Source organism: Oryzias latipes, chromosome 21 (assembly GCF_053564925.1).
Source record: "Oryzias latipes strain Hd-rR chromosome 21, Olatipes_Hd-rR_3.1".
NCBI lineage: Eukaryota > Metazoa > Chordata > Actinopteri > Beloniformes > Adrianichthyidae > Oryzias > Oryzias latipes.
In genome coordinates, this window is record NC_136257.1 from 6029918 (window position 1) to 6043381 (window position 13464).

The following is a 13464-nucleotide window of genomic DNA, read 5'->3' on the forward strand; positions in this document are numbered from 1 at the left end:
TAAAAATCAAATGATTTTCTTTTGTCAAGGATGCAGAACAGTTCAAAAAACACAAGAAAATGCAATACACTTAAAATACAGCAACATAACTTCAAAATAAAAGCTTCGTCAAGTTTTTAGAAATATTAACAGCTTAACAGATATTTTATGGCACGACTTGCAACAGTTCCCAAGCGCAGGAATTTAATCACAGTAGCCTTTTCACACAATTGAGTACATCACAATGTCTTTGGCTTCTTGTGTTAAACTTTTTGTTTTATTAGAGACAGAAGCTAATGACCAAACATTTCTGTTAAAAATGAAGGTTCAGAAAAACGGAAATGGTTTCCTGTTGTCTATTTTTTAACACCAAATATCAAATGTTGTTTTTTTATATAAATGAGACTCCTGAGGTGGGTTATTGAAGTGAACATACACCTGACATTTCTTATAAACGTAAAAAAAAAAGCTTGAAATTAAATCGGATCTTTTTTTTGCCATTTAACATCAACAAACTGCTTAACATCAATACAGTATTGCCCTGAGTATAAGACGATAGGAAATTTGAACACATTTGAACAAAAAAAGAAAAAAAGTCTTATATTCAGGCAAATACAGGTAAGATGTTCACTTTAGTACATAAGCTCAGACATCATAAAAATAACAAAAAACAGAACAACTTTCAAAAAATGACATCAAGCTGAGCTTTTGATCTTAAACATGGGAATGAAGGCGTCGACATCATGAATGGTCTTTGCTGACCCACTACCAGAATGGCCTTCAGCTGCACAAGTACACACACTCATACACTTTGTCCTTGCCTGCTGGGGTCTCAGGTAGACCACTGGGTCTTCTCGCTTTAGCTCTTCCACAGTAGACAGGTCCCAGCTGAAAATGGCGGCCGTGCCTTTCCTCTTCTCCCACAATCGATGCCGGTTCTTCTACACTTTACTTGTCTCCGCTCGATTCGGACTCCTTGGCCAGGCCGCGGATAGACAAGTCGTAGACCACCTCCTCGATCTTCTTCACGTCGTATTTAAGACCGTCGTACCGCTTTCGAAGGGGGTCGTTCTTCAGGTTGAGCAGACGGAAGCCGGAGTCCAGCTCGTTGATGAAGTTGGAGATGCGAAGCGGTCGGTTGTAGTCTCCAGCTGTGACGCTGTTTACTGCCAACCGGGACTAGAAGAGCGAACAACACAAAACATTGGACCCAAAAAAAAAAAAAAAACACCATCAGTGTTTCCTGACCTTGATTTTCAAATCACAATGCTGCCAAAACTATGTCAAGATGGCTAAAGAACGAACACTTTAGTAGAGTATAAATGCAGCAGACTCACCAGTTCACTTGCCATGATCAGCACACCTGCCAGGTAATCTTCTATGTCCAGGTGGAAGCCTTTCTCGCGCACGACCTCAACTGCGACCAACAACACAAATGCGACATTTTAGCTTTGTTCCTCAGCAGGACATACGATTCAGCATGTAAACTGGTACTTACTTCCAAGTATCTGTGCCACTTCTTCCCGTGTCACAAGGTTTTCACTTTCCAGGTAGACGACAAAGGCTGCTAAGAAAGTCAGACGCTGCAGAACAAACCGCCAGTGTTCGTGGAACCTTAACAGGAGCAACAAGAAGAGCAAAGAACACATCGATTTTCCAGGACACCCTAAACAAATAATTTTGAGTTTGTCTCCCTTTAACCTTTTACAATGAAAGAAGGAGCCACTCAGGTCGATCTCTCACTGACCACAACTCAGTAAAATAAGGCACTGATTTGTATACATTATTGTTGCTATTATGATGTATATAAATTAAGTATTTTTTTGGCATAAATAAAACAAAGAGAAAATGTTTTTGAAATATAGAATAACTTTTGTCAAATATTAATTAACTTTTAACAGAGGTTCACGTCATTTTCTTTCAAAATAAAAGACACCCTGTGCCAAACCTCCAAGCAGCAAATGCCATAGTAGTGTATCGTCAGCAGTAATTAAAAAAGAAAAATCAGTTTTTTTAGTCCTTTGTAGTTCATCTTTTTCAGAAATGTATAACGAAGAAACCCAAATTAAATCAGTGCTGATTAAGTGACCAATAGTCTATTTTCTGAACCATAAGACATACTTAAAATACTCGAATTTGCTCAAAAATAGAAATTCCACATTTTAATTTGATGCATCTTAAATTATAATTCTGGGTATGACCTCAATGTAATTTTCTGTGGAAAAATCTGTTCAAATGAGACTATACGAAGCCAAATCACTTGATGGACTGTTGGAGCATTATGGGTACTGTAGTCAGGAGCCACATGGAGTAAAACCGTACATACTGTCCTATGAATGTTAGTGAATGGGTTACACAAAGTTTGAGTTGGTGTAATTTAATTTTTTCTTTACTTCACTATCTACTTACTCTAGGGTCGTTGTTTTTTTTCCAAAAACAAAACCTTATTTTCCCAAACCGGAGAGCCACAATATTAGAGTAAAAGAGCCACATGGGGCTTCACAGGAAAATAAAACCAATCAAAATGTCTGACAGCAGACCGCGGTGAAGTTAGTTTCAAGTTGGATATTCGCACATCCCCAGTGGGGTCTCTAAAGGACTGTCAATATGTTAACAAATGCATGATATGGCGGTTATTTTAGATCAAACCTTAAGATTCACTGCTTTGCAAAAAGAAATGGATCACAATGAAACATTTACTCATGTTGTGTTCAAAGGATCTTATTTATTTTGCTATGTTTTAAAAGACATATGGTTTGAAGATAATATTCTGGTATTTTGTTTAATAGCTCACAAACCGTGTGACCCCATAAGATGAAATATGTGCCGCGTTGATGTTGGGATGTTCGTGCCGCAAATCGCCATATGTTTGAAAGTGCCAGAAATCGTATGCACACCGCTGACATTTTAATATAAAATATACAAAATATATTTGTGTGTATGGTGTTGGTATGTCTGCGCCATAATTCTACATATTAATATCAGAATATTAACTTAAAACCATTTTTCTTATGAAAACGTTGACCCTTTCGGGTTCACGGGGTTGCCGGAGCCTATCCCAGCCAAGGCTGCACGGCGGCGCAGTGGTTAGCGCTCTTGCCTCACAGCAAGAAGGCCCCCGGTTCAAGTCCCGGCTGGGGGACATGAAAAACACAACATCAATGAGGGACCTTTCTGTGTGGAGTTTGCATGTTCTCCCCGTGCATGCGTGGGTTTTCTCCGGGATCTCCGGCTTCCTCCCACCATCCAAAAACATGCTTCATAGGTTAATTGGCAATTCTAAATTGTCCATAGGTGTGAGTGTGAGAGCGAATGGATGTGTGATTGAGGATATTCTACCCTGCGACAGACTGGCGACCAGTCCAGGGCATCCCTTGCCTACACCCAAGTGGCCGGGATAGGAAATATTTTATTGTAATTTATTTATTTTTGCAAAGCATTTGGGTTTGATATAAAATCATCGCCATATCATATCACTTGTTAATTTGTTGACAGTCCCTAAGATTAGACACCACTGGAGATCCGCAAATAGCAAACCTAAAACTAACTTCACCGCGGTGGACAGCAGATCGGACTGTGTATGTTGCATGCAGTAAGTAAGTAAGTACTGCCAAATCTGTACCTGTAATACTGCTCCACTGGAAATTTGGTTTTAAGGTCTCCGATTTGTGTCTTGACTGTGCAGAACAAATCCCTGGCCTTCGCACATTTACTGGGAACTAATTAAAAGGAGAAGAAGTTGGTGTCAGATTTATTAATGTCCAATTATCTCACACAACAACAAAACATAAGTATTTATCGTATTGCAAATACTGACTTTCTTTAAATCCAGAGGGTTGGTGAACACTCTGGAGTAATGTCAATATTTCTCTGGCAGTCTGCTCCAACCCCTGAACCACCTTACGAATTTCCTTTAAAGAAACAAAACAATAAAACCCAGATAGTTATAATCTTAATTGATATATTTCATTCAAATGAAATAAACATTAAAAAGCATCACTGATACCGAGCTCACAAATAACTTTGCAGTAGAAATTCCAGCGATGACAAGTACACTTGGCTTGTATCATTAGTTACGGAGAAGTTTAGTTAAATCTTTTTTTTAAACTAAGTTTTCGTCACATTTTAGCTGCTAGCTTACATGCTAAATTGTGTAGCAGTAATAAATATGTCTACGGACGGTAGCAGCAGAGCTTCCGCCTCCTCCTGCTAACCTCTCTGATGTCCTGGTCGGCACTCAGGAAACCCTGGATGTGGCTGAACATCTCGGTGACCGACATTTCTGCTTCGGTTTCGACGAGCTGTCCGGTACCGACGGCGAGACGTCTCAGGCTAACGGCCACAACACGAACGTGCACGCGACAACCGATCCGCCGGCGCGTGGAGATGATGTCATCACACCGTGTTCATGTCCATCCTAAAAGACAAAAAAAAAAGATTTTTACTTCTATTATAGAGTTTTTGAATAAATTAATGTATAGTAAATAATAATAATAATAATAAAAACAACAACAGTATAATGTATATCTGTGTCGAGGGACTGGGAGCGTTTTGTTTTTATCAAAACACAAGAATTAAAACGTGCAAAATGAACATGCAAGAAGTTAACAAGGAAAAATGTATTATTTTTAGAATCAGACCAGGATTTCAAGTAGTTTTTTTAAATCACGTAGGACCTATACTTTAAATAATTTAGACAATAAGTATTTGACCCAATTATTAAAATATAGAAGTATAAAACTAAAAGACAAAGGTCTTATCAAAGGAATATACAGATGATATGAATTTAGTTGAAAACATTTGAAAATAGTTAAACAAAAAAAGTCTGAAACGTTTTTTTATTTTTTTATTCTAAGTTTAAATAATAAGCAAAGCAAAGATTAACGCATTCAAGATTAGAATTGATCAGTCATGAGAGGGAAAATTATCTCTTATTCAACGCATAAAAAACGCAAAGAGAAAGCAGATTTATTAGAACTAGAAAATAAAATCAAAACCCTGGAGACTGCTTATGCTGCTTCTGCACAGGAACACATACTGGGCGACCTGAAAAATTTAAAGCTGCAGTTAAATGACATCATCAATAAACAAACACAATTCCAGATACAAAGGCTTCGACTGGAAAGATATGAAAACTCAAATAAATCTGGCAAATTTCTAGCTAATCAGCTTAAAATTAATAAAGAAAAATCAACAATCACTTCTATTATGGACCAAACAGGGAATGTCACCCATGACCCGGTAAAAATTAATAATGCGTTTAAAGACTTTTATCAAAACTTATACACTCCACAGATCAATCCATCAGAACAAAGCATCAACTCATTTCTCAACAATGTAAACCTGCCCAGGTTAAACGAAGATCAAATCACAAATTTAGACTCTCCGCTCTCGTTGTCTGAGCTTCATGAAGCTCTGTTACTTATGCCTAATGGTAAAGCACCAGGGCCTGACAGCTTTCCTGCAGAGTTTTATAAGGAATTCTGGGAACAACTGGCACCAACATTTTATAAAGCGGTAAAATTTATCAATGAAAGCCAATCTCTACCACCTAACATGAACTCCGCCAACATTATCCTTCTTCTAAAACCAGACAAAGACCCCACTAGTCCTTCAAGCTATCGCCCCATTTCTTTAATTAATGCAGATGTAAAAATTATCTGCAAAGCACTAGCACAGAGAATAGAAAAAGTCACTCCTCACATAATTGACTTTGATCAAACTGGATTCATCAAAGGCAGACACTCGGATGACAATGTCCGCAGACTCGTTAACATAATAGACTTTGCCACCATTGAAAACCAGGAAATGACTATACTATCACTGGATGCTGAAAAAGCCTTTGATAGAGTAAATTGGAAGTTCCTTATTGCTGCCCTCCATAAGTTTGGGTTTGGAGAATCATTCATCGATTGGATCAAAATATTATACCACAACCCCAATGCATCAGTTAGAACTAATAAACAGACCTCCAACAGGTTTTTTCTTGGAAGAGGAACCGGACAGGCTTGCCCACTCTCTCCTTCTCTTTTTGCTATATTCATTGAGCCTATAGCTGCAGCAATAAGACAGAATGAGAGCATTAAAGGAATTAAAACCAAACACAGCCATCATAAAATTAGTCTCTATGCAGATGACATATTACTGTTTTTAAGTAATTTACATTCTGTAAATGAAACGGCAACAATCATTAATGAATTCTCCTCTATATCAGACTATTCCATTAATTGGAATAAGTCTGTTTTATTACCACTGAACAATAATGCGGAGCAAAGACTCACAATACCAGTTAAATCCGGAAATATCAAATATCTGGGTATCTACTTTTCCCCCAAACTATCAGAACTGGTGCAGCTAAACTACACCCCATTACTGAAAAACATACAGGACGATCTAACACGCTGGACCAACCTGCCTCTGTCCCTTATGGGCAAAGTAGCCACAGTAAAAATGAAAATCGTACCCAAAGTTAATTATCTCTTCTCAATGATTCCCACACAACCGACATTAAAATGGTTCAAAACATTAGATTCATCCATATCAAGCTTTTTATGGAACAATAAACCTGCAAGAATTAGTCTAAAAACTTTAAAATCTGCAAAAAGCTGTGGAGGATTAGAATTACCTAACTTCCACAGTTACTTTCTTGCAAATAGATTACAATACATCTTAAAATGTTTAAAAAATAATCCAGAAACCAACTCATGGTTAGACTTGGAACAGGCGTTATGTGGAAAGATCAACCTATCAGATCTTCCATTTATTAGCCAAACAGTTAAAAAACAGGATTGTTTCAAAAGTATTAATATAAATGCCACTTTAACAGCCTGGTGGGAATTTCTCAAAATATCAAAATCATCAATTCAACCGTGCAAAATGACACCCATCTGGAACAACCCAGACATCCTCATAAACAAAAAAATTATCCACTTCCCAGCTTGGCAAGCAGGGGGCATAATACAACTAGAGCACATAATTATTGATAGAAGATTCATAACTCCCCAGGAACTTCAAAACAAACATGGAATAAATAACTTCTTGGAATATCAGCAACTTAAATCAATTATTACTAAAAAGTTTAAATACAGAGACAACGATTTAAAGCTACCAGATGTAGTTACCACTCTGATCAATTTCTCAATGAATAAAACTCTCTCCAAAATATACAAACTTTTATGTAATTTAGATAATAATATTTCACTTCCGACAACAAAATGGGATGCGGATTTGAGCATCAGCACAGATGAAAGTTTTTGGTCAGAACTTTGTCTAAACACCTTTAAACTGACAAAAAGTCCAAATCTGCAGCTAATCCATTTCAAAACTCTACACAGAATTTACTACACTGGACAGAGGATGTTCAAGATGGGTCTGATGGGGGGCGACGCTTTCTGGCTCCTCTCTCTCTGTGTGGGGTGGGTGGTGCTGGGCCTGGGGTGTCGGCGCCTCCGGGGGTGGGGCCCCTGGGCTGGGTGGGCCTGGCCCCCTTGCTGGGGGGGGGGGGGGGGGGGCAGCTGTTTGACCACCGGGGGACAGTCTACCAGCTGTCCCCAACTTACCCCCTTCCTCATATAACCTCATATTAGGGTGAGGGGGTGGGGGGCTTAGCCTGCGATGGGCCTTGGGGGGGGGGGGTTACTAGGCAGTGGCCCCCCTCCTATGGTTGCCGTATGGAGTGGGCCCCCCCTCTTTCGGTTTTATTTGCACCTTAGACATGTAGGGCCCTTGGTAGGGGGGGTGCTTGGACATCACTGCCAGCAAGCAGCAGATGTCCTCCTAGCACCGTACCCGCCAATTTTAACCGCACCTTAGACATTTAGGGCCCCTTGGTGGGGAAGGTGAGGGGACGTCACTGTGAGTAATCAGGAGATGTCCCCTTAGTGCCCTACCCGCCAATTTTAACTGCACCGCCCTTAGTACACACACCCCTCCCCCCTCAATATATACATCCCAACATAAACACACACACATGCACACACACACCCTCTCAAACACACATACACGCACACACATTTTGCAAGGAAGGTGGGACCTAGGACCATCTGTCCCCTACCTCTTCCCTGGTGGGGGGTACGGGGCCCCTTTGCAACGGCGGCCGTGTCCCCGGGGTGCCGGCTTCCTGGGCCCGGCGGTGCTCTCTCCGCGCGGTGGGGGGGTTCACATTACATCTGAGCCGGGGGTGTTCGTGTCCCTGGGGGGTGGGTTCTGGTCCCTGCTCCTGAGCGCTGGGCCCCGCCAAATTTCCAACTGTGGCCGACCCTGGTCGGGCCATATTTACAACACCCCTTGTGGGCCCTCTTTTTTCCCCGGGTTTCCCCCTCCTGGGCGGGGGCGGCGGGCCCCTGCCTTGCTCCTCCCTGGACCAACCGTGGGCCGGGCGGATGGCTGCCTGGAGTGCGGAGCGGGTCTCCCTTGGGGGGTCCTGGCTCGTACCTGGGGTGGGGGCGGGGGGATGTCCGGAACTCCTGGGTGGTGGTGGGGTGCTCGTCTGGGGCTGTGGGTGTCCTTCTCCGGTGGGGCCCTGCGTTGGGCGCTCACGGCGCGGCGGGGGGGCCTGCTCTCCTGGTTGGGCTGGGGCGGCGCTCTCTTTCCCTCCGTGCCTCCCTGCTCTCTGGCTCTGGGGGCCTTGCGGCGGTCCTGCTGGCCCTGGCCTGGGTGGCGGGCTTGGTCGCCCGGGCGGCGGTTGTTCCCTGCCGGTTCCCGTGTGGCGTTGGGGGGATTCCGGCTGCCGCTGCTGCTGCGGTGGGGGTCTTGGGGTGGGGATGGCTGGGCACTCTCCCTCCTTCTTGTCACGTTCCACCATCCATTTTAGAAGAACATAAACACTCACCTGAGCGCTGGTGTTAGCTCACCTTTGCACTAACAGTTTGCATGATTGAATACTGAAATATTTCACATTAGTTGGTTTTAAAGGCATAAGTATGCGTGTGAACACTATCTGTTTTGTGTACATGTCGACAGGTGGACATTTTTGCAGCTAGCAGGTGTGTTTATAACATTTGAGTGTGTGTGTGGATAGGCCCCGCCCTTTTTGTACTACATTTGAACCTTACCATAATGATTAACAACCAGTAAACTTGTTACTTTATGCTGCTTCATGGTCTTACCCCCCTTCCCCTCCTATTATCACCCTCCTACCCCCCCCCTCTCTCTAACGTCCCTCTCTCTTCTTCCCCTCTTTCCTTTTCCGTCCGGTCCAACACCAAAGATTTTCAAACAGGATTGAAATTAATAAAGTTTGGCCTCAATTACAAAAGGGGTTTATTCAGACATACCTTTGGTTTGTCTGAAGATTAATAACCCCTCTTGTTAAAGTAAAATATGTCCAACACAAGAGGCCCTCAGCTCTCATCTGTCTGCCTAGCTGTTGGACAGGACAAGTTAAAAAAAAAAAAAAAAGAATTGATTTATTTCAAGCAATCAAAACAAAAAAGCAAATACGAAATACAAAAAAAGACACAAAGTAGATATAGCCTAGATCTATAGATGTGTTACATACCCATATAGGCCTATATACACATCCACATGTAATTGTAGCTATTATAATTACTCTCAATCATAAATAGACATATCTGTGCATGTACATATAACAAATGACACATTGAATCCATATATTTTTAGGTTTCCAAATACAGCTTGTTTGATTGCTTGAAAAGGGATGACTCAAAGGTCTGTAACACAAATTTACATTTTTTACAAAGTTTGTTGCTAAACTGCTTTTAGGTCTTTGTTTCAGTTGTGTCTGTGATGTACTAAAATACAATTACAAGCACTTCATTTGTTTCAAAGGCTTTTATCGACAATTACATGACATTTCTGCAACGAGTCAGTATTTGCAGTGTTGGCCCTTCTTTTTCAGGACCTCTGCAGTTTGACTGGGCTTGCTCTCAATTACCTTCGGGGCCAAATCCTGACTGATAGCAGCCCATTCTTTCAGAATCACTTGTTGGAGTTTGTGAGAGTTAGTGGGTTTTCATTTGTCCACTGGCCTCTTCAGGATTGACCTCAAGTTCTCGATGGGATTAACATCTGGGGAGTTTCCAGGCCATGGAACCAACATTTCAACGGTTTTGGTCCCTGAGCCACTTTTTATCACTTTTGCCTTATGGCACGGTGCTCCATCGTGCTGGAAAATGCATTATTGGTTACCAAACTATTGTTGGATTGTTGGAAGAAGTTGCTGTTGGAGGTGTATTGGTACCATTCTTTATTCATGGCTGTGTTTTGGGGAAAAAATGCAGGTGAGCCAACTCCTTTGGATGAGAAGCAACCCCACACATGGTCTCAGGATGCTTTACTATTAGCATGACACAGGACTGATGGCAGCACTCGCCTTTTCTTCTCCGGACAAGCCTTTTTCCAGATGCCCCAGACAATCGGAAAGAGGCTTCATGGGAGGCCTTTGCCCCAGTCCTCAGCAGTCCATATTGCCATACTTATTGCAGAAGATAAATCAATCAATCAACCCCGATGTTTTTCTTTTTTAGACAAGTGGCTTCTTTGCTACCCTTCGTTACACCAGGCCATCTTCCAAAAGTCTTGGCCTCACTGTGCATGCAGATGCGCTCACACCTGCCTGCTGCCATTCCTCAGCAAGCTCTGCACTGGTGGCACTCAGATCTTGCAGCTGAATCTTTAGGAGACCATCCTGGCACTTACTGGACTTTCTTGGATGCCCTAAAGCAGGGGTGTCAAACTCATTTTCACCGAGGGCCACATCTGCATAGCGGCTGTCCTCAAAGGGCCAGATATAACTTATACATTCAACTAAATGTAATGAAAAATAAACTTAACTACTCCTAAATGTTAAACAACTAATTTATTTATTTGTAATAACTTTCTAAAGGGACTATTGCAGTTGCATAGAAAACATGTTTGCTTGTTCCTCTGGCATAAATCCTTTTCAATTAGATTCTGTCAGGTTAGATTATATGGACAGTGTTTAAGTCCTAATATATAGTTGCCCAATCTGATATTTCAAGTCAGATTCCCCCTAGATATGAATAAAAACACACCAATTTTTATTTTTTATTTTAAGAAATCAAAAACTTTTATGCTCTCGGGGGCCACATAAAAATGACATGGAGGGCCACATTTGGCCCCCGGGCCTTGAGTTTGACATATGTGCCCTAAAGCATCTTAACAAGAATTGAACCTCTTTCCTTGAAGTTATGGTTAAGATCCCATAAATTGTTGATTTAGGTACAATCTTGCCACAATATCCTCGCCTGTGAAGCCATTTTTATGCAACGCAATGATGGCTGCACGCGTTTCTTTTCAGGTCACCGTGGTTAACAATGGAAGGACAATGATTTCAAGCATCACCCGCTTTTTAACGTGTCAAGTCTGCCATTCTAACCCAATCAGCCCGACGTAATGATCTCCAGCCTTGTGCTCGTCAACATTCTCACCTGACAAGACGATGACTGAAATGATCTCAGCAGGTCCTTTAATGACAGCACTGAAATGCAGTAGAAAGTTATTTTCGGGATTAAGTTAATTTTCATGGCAAAGAAGGACTATGCCATCCATCTAGCCACTTTTCATAACATTCTGGAGCATATGCAAATTGCTATTATAAAAACTTAAGCAGCAACGTTTCCAATTTCCAATATTTATGTAATTCTCAAAACGTTTGGCCATGACTGTATATAACTTATCCATGTTCCTTCAGAAAACAGTTTGTGCACTCAGCAGGACAGCTCTTCAGCTTTAAATCATTGTAGGTTACTGTCATTTTCTGCAGGCAGGTTATATTGTAAGTAGTTCATCCTAACAGAAGCATTTTGACGATATTTTTGACCTCTGTTCATGTATAAGGCCACTATCACTAACACAAATGTTAGTAAATGCACAGTTGTTGTCTAATTTACTTGTTAAAATTGGACTTTTTCTTTTGCACTGACAACAGCCTCAAACAGATTTCTAGAAAAACAGCTATTCAGTGCCTTATTTCTTTGTAGAAAAACTCAAACATTGACATCATCCTAGTTTAACCGTTAACAATTCAATTCAAGAGAAATAAGTGCCATGATTTTGATCAATGAATTATAATTGTGATGGTACGGAAAGTTCCTTTGGATGCTTTGGAAACACTAGTCTTTGTAAAGGGCCTGCAAATCTCCTGCTGCCCAGTTTAGGTGTGCTTTTCTTATAGATGTATATTATATCTCTACTGATAAAGCATCACGTGCTTTCAAAGGGAAAACTATATTGCTCTCTTTATCCTAAACCAGACAATCTTTTCCCTGCCTTCAGCCTTGAAACAGTCGAAGGCAGCAAAACCACAACTGCTAATAAACTTGATCTGAACTACCTATAATTATTGAATGTTGGGAAAAATGTCACATTCTTCAATTCTTCAAAAATATGTCATATGTTGCAATTTCGCCCCAGCTGACTGAGTCGAGCAAAAAAAAAAAATTGTAATTTCTCTTGAGGAGTGACGGAGCGCATTCTGTTTAGTACAAAGCCAGGCTGTACTTTTCAGGTTACATTAGTGTGCAGGGAATTGGTAGGATCTAAAAGTATTCTGAACAAACGTTTAATTACTGCATGCTGTTGAAGTTGACAGCAGTTCATATGAGCTAATATGACGTAATTTCATCTGGAGGTTTATCCCTTACATCATAAGTTTCCTTTTGTCCAAATGACAGGAACATTTACAAAGGAAAATGAGCTGGCAGTGGTATAATTCATGAAAGGATAATTCGATTTTTGCACGTAAGACCGTGTGCACAAGACATTTAAGACCCACATCCTCCCACCCTATTCTTCTCCTTCAACACTTTTCAGTTTCCCTCCCTCTTTTAAATGTGACGCTGCATCTCGTCGTTTTTCCCTGTTGGGGGCGCCAAAGCAGAACAAAAGCAGATGTTACCTTCAGGTGCTGCTTGTAAAATAAGAAAATCAATACAGAAGATGGTCAAAGTAATTAAAAGAAACAATGTACGAATTTAGGGAGAAAATATAGAATTCCTTCAATATAATGACAATGTACCAGAAGTGAGCCAGTAGGATGCAAATCATTAATAAAATAAGTGCATAAAGTTTGATAAAATGTATGGCATCATGGAAATGTTTGCCAAAAGTGCCAATATCAATCGATTTAATAAAAAACATGATAACACAACTACTAACTCTGTCAAGTTGGTTTATTCAGTATAACCTATTTTTAATGCTTTTTAAGAGAAAGGAAAAGGTTATTTCTTTGCATAGCTTTGCTAATTATAAACATACCGGTAAATGGTATTTTGTAAAGTCTTTTTAATGAGTGTTTCATGTTATTACATTCAATGCACTTTCGTCTGATTATTCTGTACCTTTTTGCAACTTTGATAATTGGGTTTGTGGAGGGATACTTGTGCGTTACATTTTTTGACATTTTAAGCTCTCTTTTGGGTCATTTGAAATGCTTTGGTTGTGGGCTGTCTTTTAATAACAAAATTAATAAAATACAATAAAAAACAACTTATCAATAAAGTG

General features: G+C 40.6%; 1 protein-coding gene across 1 annotated transcript; it reads right to left on the minus strand.

Annotated features, from left to right (window-relative positions):
- Positions 1-4415, minus strand: tsn (translin). Its single transcript, XM_004081432.5, has 6 exons — positions 4194-4415; positions 3797-3890; positions 3602-3698; positions 1478-1593; positions 1317-1396; positions 1-1158 (listed from the first exon to the last, which is right to left on the minus strand). The coding sequence occupies exons 1-6, from the start codon at positions 4257-4259 to the stop codon at positions 928-930; spliced, it is 684 nt and encodes a 227-aa protein (XP_004081480.1). The 5' UTR covers positions 4260-4415; the 3' UTR covers positions 1-927.
- Positions 4416-13464: the final 9049 nt, after the last annotated feature.